Raw genomic sequence first — 24948 nt, forward strand, 5'->3', positions numbered from 1 at the left:
ATTCAGTTGTTCAGTTGTTCCCACGCGGGTGCAATCCGCTTTGATGCGTTTTTCACCTGAAGATTTACAAACATCTCCTAGCAACTATCAGTGAAAGTCACATTGCATCCAGACACAAGCGTTTTTTTTACGCATGATTTCTGTGTTGCGTGAGAATCGCAGCAAGTTCTATATTCTGATTGAACACTGAGTGGTATAAATCTAAGTTCCTAGGACTTCCAGACCTTGGTCTTCCCAAATGCAACATCTTTCAAGTGCAACTCTAAGTGCACATACTGAATTATACCAGAATGGGACCAAAGGTAATTACAGAAATAGTTAATGCAAAAAATGTTTCTATCTTTCATCGTACTCTTCCCACTTTTCCAAAACCTTCTGAAATGCCCCCACATCCATTCACCCAGCAATGACATTCATCTTTCCCTCCATCTTACCTTCTCATCTGACCACTTGCACAAACCTGTTTGGCAACGTAAACACTTCCTTCCCAAACTCACACAGATACCTCCTGCCTCTCTTATTCTCACCTACTAACACTTTCTCTGCTTCTCCTTATTGCTGCTGATATCTCTCCAAATCCAGGCCCCCCTCAGCAAATCCCCACTATCACCTCCACGTCCCAGTACAAATCTCCCTCTACAAATTTCTGCAAACCCTTAAACCTAATAACCATTCCTCTGACCTCTGCTCCTTTGGTTCCTCTTGCAGGAGCGTTATGGAACGCACGCTCCGTCTGTAACAAACTGTCCTACATTCATGATCTATTCAGGTTTCAAAAACTTTCCTTTTTGGGTCTCACAGAAACATGGCTGACACCTCCTCCCCTGCTGCACTCTCATATAGTGGATTTCCTTTCACTCACACTCCCTGCCGTGACTGCAAACATGGTGGAGGAGTTGGTCTTCTCCTATCTGCCACCCTCCATTACACTCCCCTCGTTTGAAGTACACTGTTCGCATCTTTTCTCCTTCCAACTTTCAAGTAGCCGTCATTTACCGCCCCCAGGCCCAGCCACCATCTTCCTTGACCACTTTAACACCTGGCTACTACACTTTGTCGACATCCCCACTATCATGGGTGACTTCAACATCCCTGTTGTCACCTGCCACTCGGCCGCCTCTAAACTCCTATCACTCTCTTCCTCCTTCGGCCTATCACAGTGGTCTTCAGCTCCCACCCACAGAGATGGTCACACTCTGGATCTGATCTTTACCCGCCTCTGCTCCCTATCTAACCTTTCTAATTCGCCTCTCCCCCTCTTCATTGGTCTCTTCTGAGGCTCCCCCGATCCACATACTAGCACACCCCCGCAGGAACCGTTCTGCCACTCTCTACTATTTGTTCCCTCCAAGACCCAGATGCTGCCACCACCCTATGTAACACCACAATAAGTACAGCTCTGGACACTGTTGCCCCCCTCACACCAAAACCCAAAAAATCTACAGACATACCTGTCACACCAACCTGACCAAAAAACTCAGACAAGCTTCCAGTGCTGCTGAGTGGCGATGGAAGAAATCCCATTCGAAGGCCTCATGCACACGACAGTTGTGTGCATCCGCATCCGTTCCGTCATTTTTCACAGTTTAGCGGAGGTCCCATTCATTTCTATGGAGCTGTGAAAAAAAAAAAACTGATAGTCCTCAGTTTTTTCTCCGCGTCCGTGACCCGTGATTCCAGTCCGTCAAAAAAATATAACCTGTCCTACTCTTGTCAGTGGAAAACGGAGGAGGACAAACCCATTCAAGTCAATGGGTCCATAAAAAAAAAAAAAAAAAAAAAAAAGCTGCACAACTGGTATGTCATCCGTGTCCGCGTCAGTTTTTTTTCTACAAGACCTTGGTGCAATAAAATTACACTTTTCATTAACCTTCCTTTTTTTCCCCGCTGTCAGACAAAAAAGGTAGACACAAGGAAACACAACTGAAGCAAAATCGGACACGGACCACTGAAGCCAAATCACTGACAGTGAAAAAACACTGTTGTGTGCATGAGGCCTAAGGATCACTTCACTGCAAGTAATCCCTCCTCATATTCAAATCCTCACTTGCTGATGCAAAACAGGCCTACTTCTCATCTGTCATATCTTCCCTGGCCCACAGCCCTAAACAACTTTTTAACACTTTTAACTCCCTTCTCTGCCCCCCAGTGCCCCCACCCTCTCCTCTCAGAGGACTTTGCCACATACATTAAACAAAAGATAGTCAACATCAGAGAAAGCTTCAGTACACAGTCCCCACAGACCCTCTACACAACCGCTCAGTCCTCTTCTCCCAAAATCTGCTTCTCCACCATTACAGAAGAAAAACTCCACTCTACTCTCCAAATCACATCTCATCCTTTACCTCACCACAGTGTTTATCCCAGCCCTAACTCATCTCTTCAACCTATCATTAACCTCTGGTGTCTTCCCCTCTGCTTTTAAATATACTACCATTACACCCATCCTCAAAAAGCCTTCACTTGACCCATCTGCTTTGTCCAGTTATCGCCCCATATCACTTCTTCCGTATGCCTCAAAGCTACTTAAAGGGATTCTGTCATCAGAAATTACTCCTATAACCTAAACATATGGCGATGTCCCTAGTAATTCAGTGATCCTGTGGCTCTATAATCATAAAGAAGACGTTCATATCACCTGCCAATCATATACAGTACAGACCAAAAGTTTGGACACACCTTCTCATTCGAAGAGTTTTCTTTATTTTCATGAATATGAAAATTGTAGATTCACACTGAAGGCATCAAAACTATGAATTAACACATGTGGAATTATATACATAACAAAGTGTGAAACAACTGAAAATATGTCATTCTAGGTTCTTCAAAGTAGCCACCTTTTGCCTCGATTACTGCTTTGCACACTCTTGGCATTCTCTTGATTAGCTTCAAGAGGTAGTCACCTGAAATGGTTTTCACTTCACAGGTGTGCCCTGTCAGGTTTAATAAGTGGGATTTCTTGCCTTATAAATGGGGTTGGGACCATCAGTTGCGTTGTGGAGAAGTCAGGTGGACACACAGCTGATAGTCCTACTGAATAGACTGTTAGAATTTGTATTATGGCAAGAAAAAAGCAGCTAAGTAAAGAAAAACGAGTGTCCATCATTACTTTAAGAAATGAAGGTCAGTCAGTCCAAAAAAATTGGGAAAACTTTGAAAGTGTCCCCAAGTGCAGTCACAAAAACCATCAAGCGCTACAAAGAAACTGGCTCACATGCGGACCGCCCCAGGAAAGGAAGACCAAGAGTCACCTCTGCTGCGGAGGATAAGTTCATCCGAGTCACCAGCCTCAGAAATTGCAGGTTAACAGCAGCTCAGATTAGAGACCAGGTCAATGCCACACAGAGTTCTAGCAGCAGACACATCTCTAGAACAACTGTTAAGAGGAGACTGTGTGAATCAGGCCTTCATGGTAGAATATCTGCTAGGAAACCACTGCTAAGGACAGGCAACAAGCAGAAGAGACTTGTTTGGGCTAAAGAACACAAGGAATGGACATTAGACCAGTGGAAATCTGTGCTTTGGTCTGATGAGTCCAAATTTGAGATCTTTGGTTCCAACCACCGTGTCTTTGTGCGATGCAGAAAAGGTGAACGGATGGACTCTACATACGTGGTTCCCACCGTGAAGCATGGAGGAGGAGGTGTGATGGTGTGGGGGTGCTTTGCTGGTGACACTGTTGGGGATTTATTCAAAATTGAAGGCATACTGAACCAGCATGGCTACCACAGCATCTTGCAGCGGCATGCTATTCCATCCGGTTTGTGTTTAGTTGGACCATCATTTATTTTTCAACAGGACAATGACCCCAAACACACCTCCAGGCTGTGTAAGGGCTATTTGACCATGAAGGAGAGTGATGGGGTGCTGCGCCAGATGACCTGGCCTCCACAGTCACCGGACCTGAACCCAATCGAGATGGTTTGGGGTGAGCTGGACCGCAGAGTGAAGGCAAAAGGGCCAACAAGTGCTAAGCATCTCTGGGAATTCCTTCAAGACTGTTGGAAGACCATTTCAGTTGACTACCTCTTGAAGCTCATCAAGAGAATGCCAAGAGTGTGCAAAGCAGTAATCAAAGCAAAAGGTGGCTACTTTGAAGAACCTAGAATATGACATATTTTCAGTTGTTTCACACTTTTTTGTTATGTATATACCGTATTTTTCGCCGTATAAGACGCACTTTTTCCCCCCCAAAAGTGGGGGGAAAATAGCAGTGCGTCTTATACGGCGAATGCAGCTTATTTTGCGCAAATTTTTTGCGCAAATAATTTTGCGATTTTCAATGATACACCCGCCGCGATGCCGCGCGGCGGGTGTATCAGCTGTGAGGGAGGAGGGGCTGGGGGCCGGCGTCTGCTTTTATAATGACAGCGGGGCCCGTGCAGTGACTATTCTACTACACGGGCCCCGCTCACTGTATAATCGTATGTCTAATAGTAAATAGTTATGTACATAATCGCATAATGAGCGGAGTACTTACTACTACAAACGCTCGCCGAGAGGAGGGAGGAGGCAGGCTGGGAGGACGGGCGTTGGCAGTGTGTGAGTCATACGTCACGCGCCTGCGCCGCCCACTTTATGAATGAAGCAGGTGGCGTGGGCGCATGACGTATGACTCACGCTGCCAGCGCCTGTCCTCCCGGCCTGCCTCCTCTCGGCGAGCGCTTGTAGTTGTAAGTACTCCGCTCATTATGCGATTATGCACATAACTATTTACTATTAGACATACGATTATACAGTGAGCGGGGCCCGTGTAGTAGAATACAGTCACTGCACGGGCCCCGCTGTCATTATAAAACCAGATGCCGGCCCCCAGCCCTGTATTGAGGGTCATTCACTACAGGGACACTTATGGAGGGGATCTGTGGATGACACATAGCATAAGATGCTATATATGTGTCGTCCACAGATCCCCCCCATAACTGTCATACACAGAGACCCCAATAAGAGCCACCCACAGATCCCCCATAAGTGTCACCCACAGATCCCCCATAAGTGTCACCCACAGATCCCCCATAAGTGTCACCCACAGATCCCCCATAACAGTGCGTCACCCACAGACCACAATTAGTTCAAAACCCACCAAAAGCACACCTTTTGGTTCAAAATATTTTTTTTCTTATTTTCCTCCTCAAAAACCTAGGTGCGTCTTATACGGCGAAAAATACGGTAATTCCACGTGTTAATTCATAGTTTTGATGCCTTCAGTGTGAATCTACAATTTCCATAGTCATGAAAATAAAGAAAACTCTTTGAATGAGAAAGTGTGTCCAAACTTTTGGTCTGTACTGTATATATTATAGGCTTCCTTATAATTTTCAGTTGAACATGGGCATAGTAATTATAATATAAATTGAGAGAATATATAATTTAAAAAAATTGTCCCCTTGGTGCTGTGTTTATACATTTTTATAGTTGATTATATACATATTGTTGGTATATATATATATATATATATATATATATATATATATATATATATATATATATATGTGCCAATATCTTTTCAACTGCCACTATTCCTTATTGTGAATAGCCTCCCCATTGTGTCCATTATATTTAGATAAATATCTTTGTAATTTTGATAGTATTGCCATCCTAACTAGATATATAGATATTTTTAAAGTATAATTAGTCAACAATGTTCTATATATTTTTTCCTATATACCTTATATTATTGAATAGAATCTAAAGGGAGCCTCAAAAAAAATAAAAATAAAATAAAATAAAAAATCGAGCCTGTGCGATCCAAACCTCCGAACAGCTTTGAAGCCGGCTGTAGGAGGTTGGATGGCTGGTATGGGCTGTAATAGGGCGGTCAGTGGAGGTTCGAGCGAAGTGGACTGAAGCGAGCAGAGGTTACAGAGGCGGCCACGAAGTAGGCGGATATAATAAGAGGGAGGGCGGCGATTTGACTTGGAGGCGGCGGCGCTGGGCACATAAACGACATGGCTGCAGCCGGGCACCTTTCACCATGAGACGTCCCCTTGGACACATTTTGAAGTGATTGGCAGGTGATATAAAAGTCTTTTTTATGATTATAGAGCCACAGGGGCATTTGATAAAGTCACTTTAGGGTTCACTGAATTACTAGGGACTTCGCCATATGTTTAGGTTATAGGAGTAATTTCTGATGACAGAATCCCTTTAAACAACATGTCCATTCTGAACTGTCCTCTCACCTCTCCTCCTGCTCCCTCTTTGACCGCCTACAATCTGGCTTCCGACCCCACCACTCGACTGAGACTGCCCTTACCAAAGTCACCAATGACCTACTAACAGCCAAAACCAAAAAACATTACTCTGTCCTCCTTCTCCTTGACCTGTCCTCTGCCTTTAAAACTGTCGACCACTCCCTTCTGTTGCAAACTCTCTCATCTCTTGGCATCACTGACCTGGCCCTCTTCTGGATCACATCATACCTCACAGACCGGACGTTTAGCGTCTCCCACTCTCACACCACCTGCTCGTCTCACTCCCTCTCTGTTGGTGTCCCGCAAGGCTCTGTCCTAGGACCCCTGCTCTTCTCTATTTACACTTTTGGCCTGGGACATCTCAGAGTCCCATGGCTTTCAGTAGCACTCTTAGGCTACATGCAAACGACCATATGTGTTTTGCGGTCCGCAAAAAAAAATAAAAAAATAGATGACGTCCGTATGGAATCATTATTTTTTTTTGCTGATCCGTTATTTCTGCGGATCCATTGTAATAATGTCTATCCTTGTCTGCAAACTAGAAAAAAAATAGCACATGCACTATTTATTTTTGCGGGGCTACGGAACAGACATACTGATGCCCCCAGCACATAGTCTGCTGTCCGCATTTTTTGCGGACCCATTGAAATGAATGGGTCTGCATCCTATCAGCAAAAAAAAAAAAAAAAAAAAAAAAAAAACACTGAACAGACAAAAAAACAAAATAGAGTCATGTGCATGAGGCCTTATGCTGACGACGCACAAATCTACCTCTCTGGTCCAGACATCACCACCTTATTATCCAGAATCCCACAATGTCTATCTTCTATATAATCCTTCTTCTCCGCTCGATTTCTAAAACTTAAACATGGATAAAACAGAATTCATCATCTGTCCCCCATCTTGGTAACCCCTCCCACACCCCAACAGACCCATCTATCACAATCAATGGCTGCACACTCTCCCTGGTCAACCAAGTCCCCTGCCTTGGAGTGACCTTGGATTCTGCCCGCTCCTTCAGACCGCACATCCAAGCCCTTTCCACCACCTGCCGCCTCCAACTCAAAAACATCTCCCGCATCTGCGCTTTCCTCAACTCTGACTCTGCGAAAATGCTTGTAGATGCCCTCATCAACATTCTCCTCTGTGGCCTTCCATCTAGCACCCCTCCAATCTATCCTCAACGCTGCTGCCCGACTAAATCCACCTCTCACCCTGTTACTTCTTTGCCAATTCCTTCACTGGCTCCCCATTGCCCAGCGAATTCAGTTCAAAATACTAACAAATACATACAAGGCCGTCCACAACCTGCCCCCTCCCTACATCTCTGAGCTACTTTCCCGATACAGCCCCACACGCACTCTCCGATCCTCACAAGACCTTCTTCTCTCCTCTCCTCTTATCGCCTCTTCCCACAATCGCCTCCAAGATTTCTCCCGTGCATCCCCCATACTCTGGAACTCGCTACCCCAACATGTCAGACTCTCACCTAAAGTGGAATCCTTCAAAAGAAACCTAGAAACCCACCTCTTCAGACAAGCCTACAACCAGTGACCCTGCTGCCTCTATACCGCCATGGCCAGCTTCACCCTCACCTACTGTGCAGTGCTCCAGACTAAAAAAAAATATCAAGGACACATTGGCTCCTAACCTGAAAAACTTAGGAGCCAATTTAAATTTTTGAGCGCAGTGACGTCAAAGGTCCTATTCCTGTGCACAGCAAAGAAGAAGACAGAAGAGAAGCTGGGCTGCGCGATCAAGTGGATTAGGGTGAGTTATAAATATATTTTTTTTAACCCCTCCAGCGCTGTTTTACTATGCATTCTGTATTCAGAATGCTATTATTTTCCCTTATAACCATGTTATAAGGGAAAATAATAAAGATCGGGTCTCCATCCCGATCGTCTCCTAGCAACCATGCGTGAAAATCGCACCGCATCCGCACTTGCTTGCGATTTTCACGCAGCCCCATTCACTTCTATGGGGCCTGCGTTGCGTGAAAAACGCAGAATATAGAACATGCTGGGATTTTCACGCAACGCACAAGTGATGCGTGAAAATCACTGCTCATGTGCACAGCCCCATAGAAATGAATGGGTCCGGATTCAGTGCAGGTGCAATGCGTTCACGTCACGCATTGCACCCGCGCGGAAAACTCGCCCGTGTGAAAGAGGCCTAAGACACCAGAATTACTGTAAAGGATTTACTAAGATCTAACGGGGTTTATCGAACTGGTGTAAAGTAGAACTGGCTCAGTTGCCCATAGCGACCAGATTCCACCTTTCATTTTCCAAGGAAGCGGTAAAAAATGAAAAGTGAAATCTGACTGGCCGCTATGGGCAACTCAGCCAGTTCTACTTTACACCTGTTTGATAAATTACCCCCTAAGGGCTTTTCTACAATCAGAAAACCATAAGGGCTCCTGCACACAGCCGTTGTGCGGCCATTCCGTGCATTGGGGACCACAATTTGTGGTCCCCAATGCACGGGCTACAGCCGTGCAGCGGCCAGGATAGATCCAGACCCATACAACTACCAAAAAGTAGTGCATGCTTCTGCACCGCATTTCCCTTATTGCGGACCCATTCAAGTCCAGGATGCACACGGCCAATGCCCGTGTATTGCGGAGACGCTGTACGCAGGCAGCAATACGGCCACGGCTGTGTGCATGAGCCCTAAGGCTGTATGCGGGTGTATTATGCGGCAGTGCACACATCACCGCTGAGATACACCAAAAACTGCATGTGTCCAGCCTAAACAGTCACCCCCAATTATTCCACCAAACAAGAACATTTTGGGGCGTCATATCCTCTGTGCAGCAGTTGACCATAGCAACCAGTCAGCCTGCAGCTCAGAGAACACGAACGGGTTCGATTGATTGCCAAGGGCAACTGCTAACCGTCCTGTCCTACCTGCCGCAGTGAGCGCCTCACACGCAGCCATCTGGAGCTGTCACAGTTTCTCCTCGTGTCCCGGCGTGAGCGCGGCGGCCTGGACTTCAGCGGTCAACGGGAAGACAGCGCGGGAGAGGAGAGCAGACACTGCAGACCCGGCACACACCGGGCCATCCTCTATTATCGCCTCCTGGCCATTCACCTTACTGCCCCGGCAGCATAACCACCCCGACCACAGCGCCCCCTGCAGGCAGGCGTTTACGGATATCCCTCAGTATTTCCCACAGCTGGCCAGCGATTCCGGACGGCACAGTAAGAATACCAGTCCGGTTGTGGGGAGGCTGTGGCTGGTCTGGGCCCGGTTTCTCCCACTTGCAGTGGTTGTCATGTTTCGGGGTTCCATGCTGCGAGGCCCCCTGTTTAAAGATCTCTCCTCCGTTCACCAGCTCGGCCGGGAAGAGCTCCCGCAGAACGTTCTCCAGCAGATGCCGGCTCTCTGCCCGGTCCCACAGTTCCCCGACCACCAGGACTTGCTGAGGACACACGAAGCGCTCCAGCACCTCCCTGAAGCGTCTCTGTGCAGTCTCTCGCCATGCCAGCCTTCATCATCCTGACCTTACAGCCCCGTACACACAATCCACTGCCCGTAGAGCAGCGGAGGGGCTAGGCGCAAATGGCAACAAGACAACAAAGTCTTGTCGCCATTTTCAAAGTCTAAGTCGCATTGGCGACCATTTTTGTCGCCATCTGGAGCCCTGCTGTGTCCTTCTCCCATACCATTTAGATTGAAAGCCCTCACGGGCAGGGCCCTCTCTCCTTCTGTACCTGTCTGTAACTCGTCTTGTTTATGCTTAGTGCAATTGTCTGTATTATGTATGTATACCTCTTCTCATATGTACAGCGCCATGGAATGAATGGCGCTTTAATAAAATAATAATATTCTGCGTTTTTACGCAGCCCTGGCCCCATAGAAGGGAATGGGGCTTCAGTGAAAAACGCATTCCGGGTGCAATGCGTTTTTCACTGATGGTAGCTAGGAGATGTTGTTTGTAAACCTTCAGGGTTTTTTTCACGCGCGCGAAAAAAAACGCATAAAACCGGATTTCACCCGCACAAAAAGAACCTGACTGAACTTGCTTGCCAATCCATATATAGTTTGTGTGAAAGGGGCCTAAAACTGATTCATCTCATCTATCTGGGTACAGCTTCACAGCATCGCCTACAAGTCATGGCTCTACTGCGCAAGCTCAATGTCCATTTACTCTTCTCCCCACAGGACAACAAATCGCAAGAACTTCCCATGTATTTGGAACTCTTCTGAAGTCTACAAGTCTGCTAATTCCCCCCCCCAACCTTCATTGAGAAACACTAGGGGTTGACCAGGATTTTACTACTGATGGCCTATCCTCAGGACAGGCTATCAATGTCAGACTGGCGGAGGTGCGGGGGTGTCGGACCATCACCAATCACCTGTTCTGCAGTAGCTCTGGCACCGGGACTACATAGCTCCGTCCACCATGTAGAGATGCTAGTTAATCTGAGCAGCAATGTGGATCTATGTAGTTCCGTCACCAGAGCTACTCTGGTGGTGGTCCGACATCCTGCTCCAGGGTAGTCTAAGGCCCCTTTCACACGGGCGAGATTTCCACGCGGGTGCAATGCGTGAAGTGAACGTATTGCACCCGCACTGAATCCGGACCCATTCATTTCTATGGGGCTGTTCACATGAGCGGTGATTTTCACGCATCACTTGTTCGTTGCGCGAAAATAGCAGCATGTTCTATATTGTGCATTTTCCGCGCAACGCAGGCCCCATAGAAGTGAATGGGGCTGCATGAAAATCGCAAGCAAGTGCGGATGCGGTGCGATTTTCACGCATGGTTGCTAGGAGACGATCGGGATGGAGACCCGATCATTATTATTTTCCCTTATAACATGGTTATAAGGGAAAATAATAGCATTCTGAATACAGAATGCATAGTACAATAGCGCTGGAGGGGTTAATTTTTTTTTTTTTAACTCACCTTAATCCACTTGCTCGCGCAGCCAGCATCTCTTCTGTCTTCTGTGCAGGAAAAGGACCTGTGGTGACATCACTCCGGTCATCACATGATCCATCACCATGGTAAAAGATCATGTGACGGACCGTGTGATGACCGAAGTGACGTCACCACAGGTCCTTTTCCTGCACACAGCAAAGACGACAGACAGGAGAGATGGCGGCTGCACGAGCAAGTGGATTAAGGGGAGTTAAAAAAATAAATAAAAATTAACCCCTCCAGCGCTATTGTACTATGCGTTCTGTATTCAGAATGTATTATTTTCCCTTATAACCATGTTATAAGGGAAAATAATACAATTTACAGAACACCGATCCCAAGCCCGAACTTCTGTGAAGAAGTTCAGGTACCAAACATGCAGATTTTTCTCACGCGAGTGCAAAACACATTACAATGTTTTGCACTCGAGCGGAAAAAATCGCGCATGTTCCCGCAACACACCCACACCTTTTACCGCAACGCGTGTAAGAACTACACAGATCCATCCATCGTTTAGTGGATAGAGCCGATTACTGCAGCGCTGCTTCCATTCACTTTAGAATGACCAGCTCCACCACGCCATGGAGGACGCTGTGTAGTCCCGGCATCAGACCTACACGGGCACCGGCCATGTGCACCCCACATCACGGATGAGGTCCCCAATGCACGGAATGGCCGTGTGCATGAGGCCTTATTGCAGCACAGCGGACTGGTGGAGGGTGCAGGGCAGCGGAACGGCCATCAGTTGTAAAATCCCGGATGACCCCTTTAAGGTTGCTGACTCACTGTAACATTGCTTAGTTAGGATGCAAAGTGTATTCACAAGCGGCTGCACATAACGCGTGACGTTTCAGTCCACAAACAGACCTTTATCAAACTGTAGGAGCAGGATAGAGAAACAGAAGGTGAAAAAAATAGATATACTTGTATTACATAGGATAGCAAAGCTATATGATTGACAAGCATAGTAAGTCACTAATGTATGGCTAATTCTATAAGATCCAATGGTTGGTAAATCTCAAATAGTGTACATGCATATAAAGGAGTCCAGAACATATAGGACAATCCAGTATATGTCATATACATGTTATTTCCAGAAGACCTCTATAACATCTACTGGATTGTCTTATGTTATTTACAGAAAATAGAGGACAATCCAGACGTAGGCCTCATGCACACAACCATATTTTGCAGTCCACAAATCACAGATCGCGGCGGTAAGCCTTTTTTCATTAGTGTGCAATAACAGCCACCGCTGCTGGACGGTCGTAACCATGGAAGCAAGCAGTGTATAATGTGATGGAAAAATGAATCCAGCCAGCAAAGGAGGCAATATGGACAATCACAGTACATTAGTAAGTGCCTTGTATTAACCCAGCAGGCTGTTCTGGCAGAGGAAGAGTCTGACGGAGTTCTACGGATCTGGCCTAGGCACATAGTGCCGCGTGTCCGCTGGACTCCATAGACTAATGGGATCGACCAGGCGGGAGCACAGCTGATCCGCAGCATAAATGGCGGGATTCGGCTAACAAATCGCTGCACGTAAAAGTTTTTGTCCAGCTGTATTCTTGCCAGTTCCCATTATAGTCAATGGGCTCCGGCAGAGGACTTTGGCGAGCGTGTGAAAGGAGCAGAATATAATATAAGTGGCAGAATATAAATTAATTTACATAAAAAAAAAAAAAAAGAAAAGCCCTTTAAGGGATACTTAATATGGAGAAGTATTCACCGTGTACACAAAGTATAAAATCTACATACAAAAAATTGAGTGACTCAATGATTCTCCATCACTGCGCATAGCTTGCGGCGTATAACCCTTTAATGCCCAGTAGTGGAAAATATGCAGAGAAAATTGGCGCAGTCACTGATTCATCAAAAAAAGGCAGCGAAAATCCGGGAAAAGTCCCTGATGTTCCCATTACAGTCAATGGGGTCTGTAAGACCTGGAGAGCAGCACTGAGCACTGACAACCTGCACACCCAGATCTGAGGCACACCAGTAAAGAACAGAAGGTGTGAATAAAGTGACAATGACATCTGTCCTGGAATCTTATGGCACCAAGAGAAAGTTCTGCAGCCGCTGCAAACATCAGGGACCGCGGCTTCTGCAAAACTACAAATTCCACAATGCTTTTCCAGCGGATGACAGTTGTTCTGAATAGTAAGGCTTCGAAAAGCATGCTGGGAGGTGTAGTCCCCGGCGACAGCAGCACAGAGGTGCGGGCTGTCAGTGCTGGGTATAGGCAGGGGCATGTGTAGTACACCGGGTCACCAGGACACAGGCATTACCTGAAGAGCCGCGCCGCCCCGGTCCACAGACAGCCTCCAGCCGCCCTCAGCGGCCGCCGCACCGCGGACATCCCGCCCCTGGACCTGGCCAGAAGGCAGCGCGAGCCGGAGAGGAGTCTGGTCACCGCTGCCATGTCTGTCCCTGTGCTCCCGGAAGAACCAGTGGCAGAGTTATACAAGCCGGGGCGGAGCTCACAGGCTCCTCCCCCTGTTGTCTGCTGGCCGCCAGCAGAGGGCGCTCTGTACAAAGATACAGGAGATGTAGAGGCTGATTATAGTGTTCTGTTATACTGTATATTAACCCCTTAAGGACCCCCTTAAGGAACCTGTCACCTGGATTTTGGGTATAGAGCTGAGGACATGGGCCGCTAGCACATCCGCAATATCCATTCCCCATAGCTTTCTGTGCTTTTATTGTGTCAAAAAAACGATTTTATATATATGTAAATGTGCAAGAAGCCCAAGGAGCTATTACTAACGTTTCCGGAGCCCAGCAGCGCACCGCATACTCCGAATCACCTCCTTGCTCCCCGATGTCACAAAGCTAGAGCGCCGTAACCTCACGATGTGCGAGCTAGCGCATGCGCAGTCTCGGCATAGTGTTCCTTCCCTGTGCTGGCATCAGCCTCAGCGAACGAACTGCGCATGCGCTAGCTAGCGCATCGCGAGATTTCGGCGCTCTAACTTTGTGATGTCGGTGAGCAAGGAGAAGATTCGGAGGATGCGGGGCGGTGCTGGGCTCAGAGTCAGAGAACACTGGACTCATCTCTATAGCATGGAGGCGACAGGACTCGTCTAAGGTGCATTTACATATCTATAAAATCAGGGGTTTTTTTACACAATAAAAGCACACAGAGCTATGGGGACTGGGTATTGCGGATGTGCTAGCGGTGATCTAGCAGCCCATGTCCTCAGCTCTGTACACAAAATCCCGGTGACAGGTTCCCTCTAAGGACCAGGCCATTTTTTGCAAATCTGACCAGTGTCGCTTTATGTGGTGATAACTTTAAAACGCTTTGACTTATCCGGGCCATTCTGAGATTGTTTTATCGTCACATATTGCACTTCATGACACTGGTAAATTTGAGTCAAAATATTTCATTTTTATTTATAAAAAGAATACCAAATTTATCAAACATTTCTCTGCTTTTAAAACAGATAGTGATACCTCTTAAAATAGTTATTACTTTACATTTCATGTTTGGATAATTTTGTAACGGAATATTTTTTTTTGTTGGGACGTTAAAAGTCTTATGCCTCTTTCACACGGGCGAGATTTCCGAGCGGGTGCGATGAGCGAGGTGAACGCATAGCACCCGCACTGAATTCGGGCCCATTCATTTCTATAGGGCTGTGCAGATGAGCGGTGATTTTCACGCATCACTTGTGCGTTGTGTGAAAATCGCAGCATGCTCTATATTCTGCGTTTTTCACGCACAGCTGCTAGGTGACGATCGGGATGGGGACCCGATCATTATTATTTTCCCTTATAACATGTTTATAAAGGGAAAATAATAGCATTCTGAATACACAATGCATAGTACAATAGGGCTGGAGGGGTTAAAAAAATAAAAATAAAACTCACCTCATCCACTTGTTCGCGCAGCCCGGCTTCTCTTCTTTAATGACCTGAGAGGAAAAGGACCTTTAGTGACGTCACTGCGCTCATCAAATGATCCATCACATCTCATGTGATGAGCGCAGTGACATCAAAGGTCCTTTACCCAGGTCCTGGAGAAAGAAGAGGAGATCCGCTACGCGGCCAAGTGGATGGGGCGAGTTAAATTAGTTTATTATTTTTAACCCCTCAATGGACACTTTAAGCATTCTGTATTAAAAATGCTATTATTTTCCCTTATAACCATGTTAGAAGTGAAAATAATACAATCTACAGAACACCGATCCCAAGCCCGAACTTCAGTGAAGAAGTCCCGGTTCGGGTCTGGCTACCAAACATGCCGATTTTTCTCAAGCGCGTGCAAAACACATTAAAACGCTTTGCACTCGCATGGAAAAATTGCGCATTTTCCCGCGACGCACCTGCTTCCTATGCGGCCCTCACACACGACGCCCGTGTGAAAGAGGCCTTAGAAGTTTAGAAGCAAATCTTGAAATTTTTCAGATTTCCAAAACCCACTTTTTATAGGCCAGTTCAGGTCTGAGGTCACTTTGTGAGGCTCATTTAATAGAAACCACCCATAAATGGCCCCATTTTAGAAACTACACCCCTCAAGGTATTCAAAACTGATTTTACAAACTTTGTTAACCCTTTAGGTGTTCCACAAGAATTAAAGGAAAATGTAGATGACATTTTTTGGCAGATTTTCCATTTTACATAGAAACATAGTATATAAAGCCCCAAAAAAGACATTTGTCCATCCAGTTATCCTACAAGTTGATCCAGAGGAAGACAAAAAAATATACAAACCCTGTAAGGCCTCATGCACACGGTCGTTGTTTGGGTCCGCATCCGAGCCGCCGTTTTGGCGGCTCGGCTGCGTACCCATTCACTTCAATGGGGCCGCAAAAGATGTGGACAGCACTCAGTGTGCTGTCCGCATCCGTTGCTCCATTTTGTGGCCCCGCAAAAAAAAAGACCGTAATTAGACTTACCGGTAATTCTGTTTCCTTGAGTCCACCATAACGGCTCTACTATGAGATTGACCCTTGATCTCTGTAGGGGCAGGAACACACAGAGTTTAAAAGGCCACCACCCACACTCACCCTCAGTGCTTTCCAAATTACCAAGTGGGTGTAGCCTTAACCTAGGCAAGTATATGAATATATACATATTTTTTTATTTTTATTTGAAAATTTTAATTTTAATTTTTTTTGAGTATTAATTCATACTCAACCCCTCCTTAAAACTCAGGGGGGGAAATCTGGGCCATCATGGTGGACTCAAGGAAACAAAATTACCGGTAAGTCTAATTACGGTCTTCGCGTTCAGGATCCAGACCGAAAGTCTGAAAAGACCTGGATTCTGGTGAAGAATTGGACCCTGAGAGATAATGTCCTCCTGTGGGGGGATTATCCAGGGTTCTTCCAGAGCTAGTTCTTTTAACACTGGGAACCAATTCCTTTTTGTCCAGTACGGGACAACTAGTATTACGGTTACTGGGTCCGATCTTATCTTCTGCAGCACCCTGGGTATTAAAGGCCAAGGGGGGAAGGCATAGGCTAGATCCCAAGACCACCTGACTGAGAATGCGTCTGTCGTCCAAGGGTTGTCTCTTGGGTTTAGGGAGCAAAAGGGATGGACCTTTGCGTTCTTTTTTGATGCAAACAGGTCTATCCTGGGGGTTCCCCATCTCCTGGTAATCTGCTCGAAAACGATTGAGTTTAGGGCCCATTCCCCCGGATCCATGGTTACTCTGCTGAGACAATCCGCCTGTATGTTTTCTGTACCCTTTAGATGGATAGCAGTGATGGATAGAACGTTCTTTTCCGCCCAGGAGAATATTTTTTCTGCCAACTCCTTTAAGCCTAATGATCGTGTGCCCCCCTGATGTTTTAGGTATGCTACGGCTGTTACGTTGTCCGAGAGGATCTTTAGGTGTTTTCCGGAGACCCTGTCCCGTGATAACTTCAGTACCTCCCAGAGCTTTAGACCTTGTCCTGGGCTCTTTAACTCCCTATAAGAGAGGAGCAGCCAGGTATCAATAGACAAACCAGCAAGTAAGTCACAGGGGAACTCACAGTTGGAGTAGCCGAGGGAGCTTTGGGGTCCATCTAGGCTGTAGAGGCGTCCGGGGCTTCAGGAGCAGACATCAGAGCTGTATGCGCCAGGAGGAAGATCGGTGCCACTGCCTTATTTGAATCTGCCGCCAAAGTAGTTTGTCCGGCGTCTGACGTCACCGCCGAGCGCCCGATCCAAGCTCCGCCCCTTCCGCCTCCAGCGCCGGAAGCAGAGAGTAATGCTGAGGCCTCCCGGAGTCGGCGTTCAGCATGCTGCTTCCTGCGGTCAGCTTCCTTTACATGGGGAAGGGGGACCGCACTGTGGGGAGGGATACAGGCTCCTGCTACAGAAACGAGATCGCTCCATATGAATCCCCTGCCCAGCTTTGGACCGGACCGCAGGAGGGCAGGGGACGAGGACGGAATCCTCAGGTATTCATATAAAATAATAAATTTTTCTCTTCACCTCCACCAGGAGGGCTCTCTGTGTGGTTGACCCCGTAGGGACAGGAAAACACTGAGGGTGAGTGTGGGTGGTGGCCTTTTAAACTCTGTGTGTTCCTGCCCCTACAGAGGTCAAGGGTCAATCTCATAGTAGAGCCGTCATGGTGGACGAAATGGAAAAATAGAACATGTCCTATTCTTGTCCGTTTTGCAGACAAGAATAGCATTTCTACAATGGGCCGCCCGTTCCGTTCATTGCGGATCTGCGGTTTGGAAAAAAAAAATTCCTTCCCGACTCCAATCAGAATAACTCCCTGGATCAGCGACCCCTCTCTAGTAGCTATAGCCTGTAATATTATTACACTCCAGAAATACATCCAGGCCTGTCACGATGGGGAGTGGGGGAGCACCCTACCACACGATAATGGGAATGCGGGGAAACAGCTAGGCCAGGATGCCGGGATCAGGGAGCAGGTCACCTCCTAAAGCGTCCCTAGTCCTCGCCCTAAGGCATCATGCACACAACCGTATTTTGTTTCCGTGTCCGTTTTTTTGCGGATAGGATGCGGACCCATTCATTTCAATGGGTCTGCAAAAAACGCGGACAGCACACTGTTTGCTGTCCGCATCAGTATGTCCGTTCCGTTGCTCCGCAAAAAAAATAGTGCATGTCCTATTTTTTTCTAGTTTGCGGACAAGGATAGGCATTATTACAATGGATCCGCAAAAAAAACCGGATGCCATATGGAAGGTCATACGTTTTATTTGCGGATCCGCAATTTGTGGACCGCAAAACACATACGGTCGTGTGCATGTAGCCTAACTCCTAACCGTATGAGCGGACCTGGATGGTAGGACAGCTGATACCCCAGGATACCTAGGAACCTGAGTCGGCCTGATAATCCCTCACAGAGAAGCAGGGGAGAGACGACCTGTTCTTCCAAGACACGGAAGAGCAGGAGTCTCTGCTGGCCTAACAGCAAGGAGAGGAAGCCAAGTGGAACGGCAGGTAAGTATCCAGTGGCGTGGATAACCACTGAACCTAGAACCCTGAAAGGCATAGTAACTTACCTGCCGCAGCTGCTGGACAGCACAACAGAAAACCACACCAATGTGAACTGGAACCCATGCAACCGTACTGCAATCCCAACACCATACCGGACTCAGTACGTACTGACACACATAGGAACCAGCACTCTAGCAACAGCTCACAGACTTGACTTTTGGTTCACCCCTCCGGGAAACCATGAGACCCCCTTCCGGAGGCCACAACAGACAAACAGGGGAACATCTAGCATCCATGCTGGACAGAATACACCAAACACTGACCAGACACGGAACAACAACTAGAAGAGCTACTAAACTAGTACATGGATTGCAGGATAAAACTTACCAGGAAAGATTAAAGGACCTTAACATGTATAGCTTGGAAGAAAGACGAGACAGAGGGGATATGATAGAAACTTTTAAATACATAAAGGGAATCAACAAGGTAAAAGAGGAGAGATTATTTAAAAGAAGAAAAACTACCACAAGAGGACATAGCTTTAAATTAGAGGGGCAAAGGTTTAAAAGTAATATCAGGAAGTATTACTTTACTGAGAGAGTAGTGGATGCATGGAATAGCCTTCCTGCAGAAGTGGTAGCTGCAAATACAGTGAAGGAGTGTAAGCATGCATGGGATAGGCATAAGGCCATCCGTCATATAAGATAGGGCCAGGGGCTATCCATAGTATTTAGTATATTGGGCAGACTAGATGGGCCAAATGGTTCTTATCTGCCGACACATTCTATGTTTCTATGTACAACAACCCCAGAATATATACCCACACCAAACATAACAACAGGTAAGGAAGGGAAAATGGAGGAGACATCAATGTCCCACTAGGTGGCCCTCACACAAGATAGAACCTCCAGACAAGGAGCATAACTCCAGCACACACCAAGGCTGTAGTACAACTGACTCCTGGCCAAAGGCCACAGGTATAAGAAGCACCTAGTGACCACACCCAGCAAGGTAGTTAACCCCTCCAGCACCAGACAGGGGAGAAACCAGGAGAAGGGGAGAAAATCACATACAAGCGACATCAAAGCGTTGCCCCTGGCAACCGGCAGGTACGGCACAACACCGAGGCTGTGACAAGGCCCCTCTTGAACTCTTTTAGTGATCTCACCATCACCACCTCCTCAGGCAGAGAGTTCCATAGTCTCACTGCTCTTACCGTAAAGAATCCTCTTCTATGTTTGTGTACAAACCTTCTTTCCTCCAGATGGAGAGGATGTCCCCTTGTCACAGTCACAGTCCTGTCGACTAACAAAGCAAGGGTTAACAGCCAAACAAAACTTAATATTTATTACCCTGATTCTGTAGTTTACAGAAACACCCCATATGTGGTCGTAAACTGCTGTACGGGCACACGGCAGGGCGCAGAAGGAAATGAACACCATATGGTTTTTGGAAGGCAGATTTGACCCGGATAATGTTAAGTTGCCATGTCACATTTGAAGACCCCCTGATGCACCCTTAGGCCCCTTTCACACGGGCGAGTATTCCGCGCTGGTGCGATGCGTGAGTTGAACGCATTGCACCCACACTGAATCCAGACCCATTCATTTCTATGGGGCTGTTCACATGAGCGGTGATTTTCACGCATCACTTATGCGTTGCGTGAAAATCGCAGCATGTTCTATATTCTGCGTTTTTCACGTAACGCAGGCCCCATAGAAATGAATGGGGTTGCGTGAAAATCGCAAGCATCCGCAAGCAAGTGCGGATGCGGTGCGATTTTCATGCATGGGTTCCAGGTGACAGTCTATTCACTGTATTATTTCCCTTATAACATGGTTATAAGGGAAAATAATAGCATTCTGAATACAGGATGCATAGTATAATAGTGCTGGAAGGGTTAAAAAAAATAAAAAAGTTAACTCACCTTATCCTCTTGATCGCGTAGTTCCCGGTCGGTCTCTTCTTTAGCTGTGGGCTAAAGGACCTGTGGTGATGTCAGATCACATGCTCCATCACCATGGTGATGGACGATGTGATTGGAGCATGTGATCTGACATCACCACAGGTCCTTTAGCCCACAGCTAAAGAAGAGACCGACCGGGAACTACGCGATCAAGAGGATAAGGTGAGTTAACTTTTTTATTTTTTTTAACCCTTCCAGCACTATTATACTAAGCATTCTGTATTCAGAATGCTATTATTTTCCCTTATAACCATGTTATAAGGGAAAATAATACAATCTTCAGAACATCAATCCCAAGCCCGAACTTCTGTGAAGAAGTTCGGGTTTGGGTACCAAACATGCGCAATTTTTCTCATGCGAGTGCAAAACGCATGACAATGTTTTGCACTCGCGCAGAAAAATCGCGCATTTTCCCGCAACGCACACGCATCTTATCCGGGCCAAAAATATGACGCCCGTGTGAAAGGGGCCTTAGAGTAGAAACTCCAAAAAAGTGACCACATTTTGGAAAATACACCCCTCAAGGTATTCAAAACTGATTTTACAAACTTTTGTAACCCTTTAGGTGTTCCACAAAAATTAAAGAAAAATGTAGATGAAATTTCAGAATTTCACTTTTTTTGGCAGATTTTTCATTTTCCTTTAACCCTTGCTCTGTTACTGGAAAAACAGTAACAGAGCAAGGATTAAAGGAAAATGTAGATGAAATTTCAGAATTTCACTTTTTTGGCAAATTTTCAATTTTAATCAATTTTTTCCAGTAACAACGCAAGGGTTAACCGCCAAACAAAACTCAATATTTATGGCCCTGATTCTGTAGTTTACAGAAACACCCCATACGTGGTCGTAAACTGCTGTACAGACACACACAGCAGGGAGCAGAAAGAAAGGAACACCATATGGTTTTTTGGAAGGCAGATTTCACTGGGATAATGTTAAGTTGCCATGTCACATTTGAAGACCCCTGATGCACCCCTCGAGGAGAAACTCCAAAAAATTGACCCCATTATGGAAAATACACCCCTAAAGGTATTCAAAACTGATATTACAAACCTTGTTAACCCTTTAGGTGTTCCGCAAAAATTTGAGGAAAATGTACATGAAATTTCAGAATTTCACTTTTTTGGCAGATTTTCCATTTTAATGCATTTTTTTCCAGTAACAAAGCAAGGGTTAACAGCCAAACAAAACTCAAAATTTATTGCCCTGATTCTGTCGTTTACAGAAACACCCCATATGTGGTCGTAAAACTGTTGTACGGGCACACGGCAGGGCGCAGAAGGAAAGGAAAGCCATATGGTTTTTGGAGGGCAGATTTCACTGGGATAATTTTAAGTTGCCATGTCACATTTAAAAAAACCCTGATGAACCCCTAGAGGAGAAACTCCAAAAAAGTGACCCCATTTTGGAAACTACGGGATAAGGTGGCAGTTTTGTTGGTACTATTTTAGGGTACATATGATTTTTGGTTGCTCTATATTACACTTTTTGTGAGGCAAGATAGCAAAAAATAGCTGTTTTGGCACCTTTTTTTGTGTTTATCTTACAGGTTAGATCATGTGGTATTTTTACAGAGCAGGTTGTTACGGATGCGACAATACCAAATATTTTTTTGGTTGTTTGTTTCAGTTTTACATAATAAAGCATTTTTGAGAAAAATTATTTTTTAGTGTCTCCATATTCTGAAAGCCATAATTTTTTTTATTTTTTGAGCGACTGTCTTATGTAGGGACACATTTATTTCGGTATGAGATGTCAGTTTGATTGGTACTATTTTAGGGTGCATATGACTTTTTGATCGCTTGGTATTACACTTTTTGTGATGTAAGGTGAGAAAAAATGGCTTGTTTGACACACTTTATTTTTATTTTTTTACAGTGTTCATCTGAGGGTTTAGGTCATGTGATATTTTTATACAGCATGATGACGGTTTGATTGGTATGATTTTGGGGTGCGTATGACTTTTTGATCGCTTGGTATTACACTTTTTGTGATGTAAGGTGACCCAAAAATTGCTTTTTTGACACCGTTTTTTTTTTACAGTGTTCATCTGAAGTGTTAGGTCATGTGATATTTTTATAGAGCAGGTCGTTACGGACGTGGCAATAGCTAATATGTATACTTTCTTTCTTTATTTAAGTTTTACACAATAATATCATTTTTGAAACAAAAAAAAACCAGAGAGCTATAGTTTTTCATTATCGTATATATATAGTAGCTCACCCCTCCTGATATCATGAACAGGTGCTCACACTAAATGCGGTTCACCCCAACCACACAAGAGAAATAAATGATTATATAGTATATAGTGGGCACTCAATACCTGCAGCTACATATAGGGTACAACACATTTATTCAATAACATTATACAATATTCATATATAACTCACTAAAATTATAGGAAAATGGCAGTTAATATATCATAAAAGTTACAATTAATATACTCATAAAAGTTCATATCCTGTGTTAAAAGTTCATGATTCAAAATCCATATGTTGTGTTAAAAAAGTCCTTTGAGAATTTGCCACATCAATTGGCAGTATAAAACAGTATTAAATTATTATGCAGTTCATTTGGTCTCAATATTCAATGTGCTGTATAACATACTGTTAAGACGGATATGCGGGGTAGTATTAATAATTCAAGGGATGATAGAATGCAGTATGTTGATGGTACTTACTGCTGTTAGTCCAATCTTTTTCTATCCCTGACCGTAACGGCATCCCACTACAGATCAGGTCACTCACCCCACTTCTTATGCGCTATGGCGTGTATCGCTCCGCAGCTCGTCCCGGTGTCGGTTCCCACGTTTGTTCGGTGGCGTTCTTCCTGCTTGTGTTCAGCGTCCCACGTGTGGTAACACGTGATCGGAGCTTGGAAAGATTGTCACGTGATCTGTGCTTTGTTCCAGAGGCGGTACCAACCTCTATATGGGCAATCACTCGCAGGTGCTCCGTGCGTTTTTTTCGGAGCAGTCCTTGTGGAATAATGACAATGATTTTTGAAGTGCTGTACAGTTTCTTCTTAGCGCTGGGATCTCATCTGCTATCGCTATACGCGTTTCAGGGTTCCGTACCCCTTCATCAGTAGCTAGTTTATGAGATCCTCATCCCTTCTTTATATACTATTACAGGTTCCACCCCTTGTTCTAATTAGGATTCTTTACAAAATCTGGTTAGGAACCTATAAGGTTCGGATTAGTTATGTCTGTATTTTTCGCATATGGATATATTCACATATAATTTCCGTGCGATTTTTTTGGCAATTTTTCGCAATTTTTTCTTTCATTTCTTTGCGCTTACTATAAGGCCTCCTGCACACGAACGTTTTTTTACACGGTCCGCAAAAACGGGGTCCGTGGGTCCGTGATCTGTGACCGTTTTTTCGTCCGTGGGTCTTCCTTGATTTTTGGAGGATCCACGGACATGAAAAAAAAGTCGTTTTGGTGTCCGCCTGGCCGTGCGGAGCCAAACGGATCCGTCCTGAATTACAATGCAAGTCAATAGGGACGGATCCGTTTGAAGTTGACACAATATGGTGCCATTTCAAACGGATCCGTCCCCATTGACTTTCAATTGAAAGTCTGGAGTTCTTTTATACCATCGGATTGGAGTTTTCTCCAATCCGATGGTATATTTTAACTTGAAGCGTCCCCATCACCATGGGAACGCCTCTATGTTAGAATATACTGTCGGATATGAGCTACATCGTGAAAATCAGATCCGACAGTATATTCTAACACAGAGGCGTTCCCATGGTGATGGGGACGCTTCAGGTTAGAATATACTGAAAAACTGTGTACATGACTGCCCCCTGCTGCCTGGCAGGTGCTGCCAGGCAGCAGGGGGCAGACCCCCCCCCCCCTGTTTTTAACTCATTGGTGGCCAGTGCGGCCGCCCCCCCTCCCTCCCCTGTAGTTAACTCATTGGTGGCCAGTGCGGCCGCCCCCCCCCTCCCTCCCCTGTGCGGCCGCCCCCCCCTCCCTCCCCTGTAGTAAACTCGTTGGTGTCCAGTGGGCCCCCCCTCCCTCCCCTGTAGTTAACTCGTTGGTGGCCAGTGGGTCCCCCCCCTCCGTCCGCTATAGATAACTCATTGGTGTCCAGTGGGCCCCCCCTCCGTCCGCTATAGATAACTCATTGGTGTCCAGTGGGCCCCCCCTCCCTCCGCTGTAGATAACTCGTTGGTGGCCAGTGGGCCCTCTCCCCTCCCTTCCCCTCCTAATTAAAATCGCCCCCCTATCATTGGTGGCAGTGGTGAGTACCGATCGGAGTCCCAGTGTAATCGCTGGGGCTCCGATCGGTAACCATGGCAACCGGGACGCTACTGCAGTCCCGGTTGCCATGGTAGCTTAGCAATTTGTAGAAGCTTCATACTTACCTGAAGAGCTGCGATGTCTGACCGGCCGGGAGCTCCTCCTACTGGTAAGTGAAAGGTCTGTG

The 24948-nt window shown here is 46.0% G+C and overlaps 1 protein-coding gene across 1 annotated transcript in view; it reads right to left on the bottom strand.

Annotated features, from left to right (window-relative positions):
- FDX1 (ferredoxin 1) overlaps positions 1-13590 on the bottom strand; it is a 57650-nt gene extending 44060 nt beyond the window's left edge. Inside the window, exon 1 of the mRNA XM_044287817.1 lies at positions 13416-13590. Coding sequence (XP_044143752.1) covers positions 13416-13549 — 134 coding nt within the window. The 5' untranslated portion in view covers positions 13550-13590. The remainder of the gene's footprint in view (positions 1-13415) is intronic.
- Positions 13591-24948: the final 11358 nt, after the last annotated feature.

This window comes from Bufo gargarizans, chromosome 3 (genome assembly GCF_014858855.1).
Source record: "Bufo gargarizans isolate SCDJY-AF-19 chromosome 3, ASM1485885v1, whole genome shotgun sequence".
In the NCBI taxonomy this organism is placed as follows: Eukaryota; Metazoa; Chordata; class Amphibia; order Anura; family Bufonidae; genus Bufo; species Bufo gargarizans.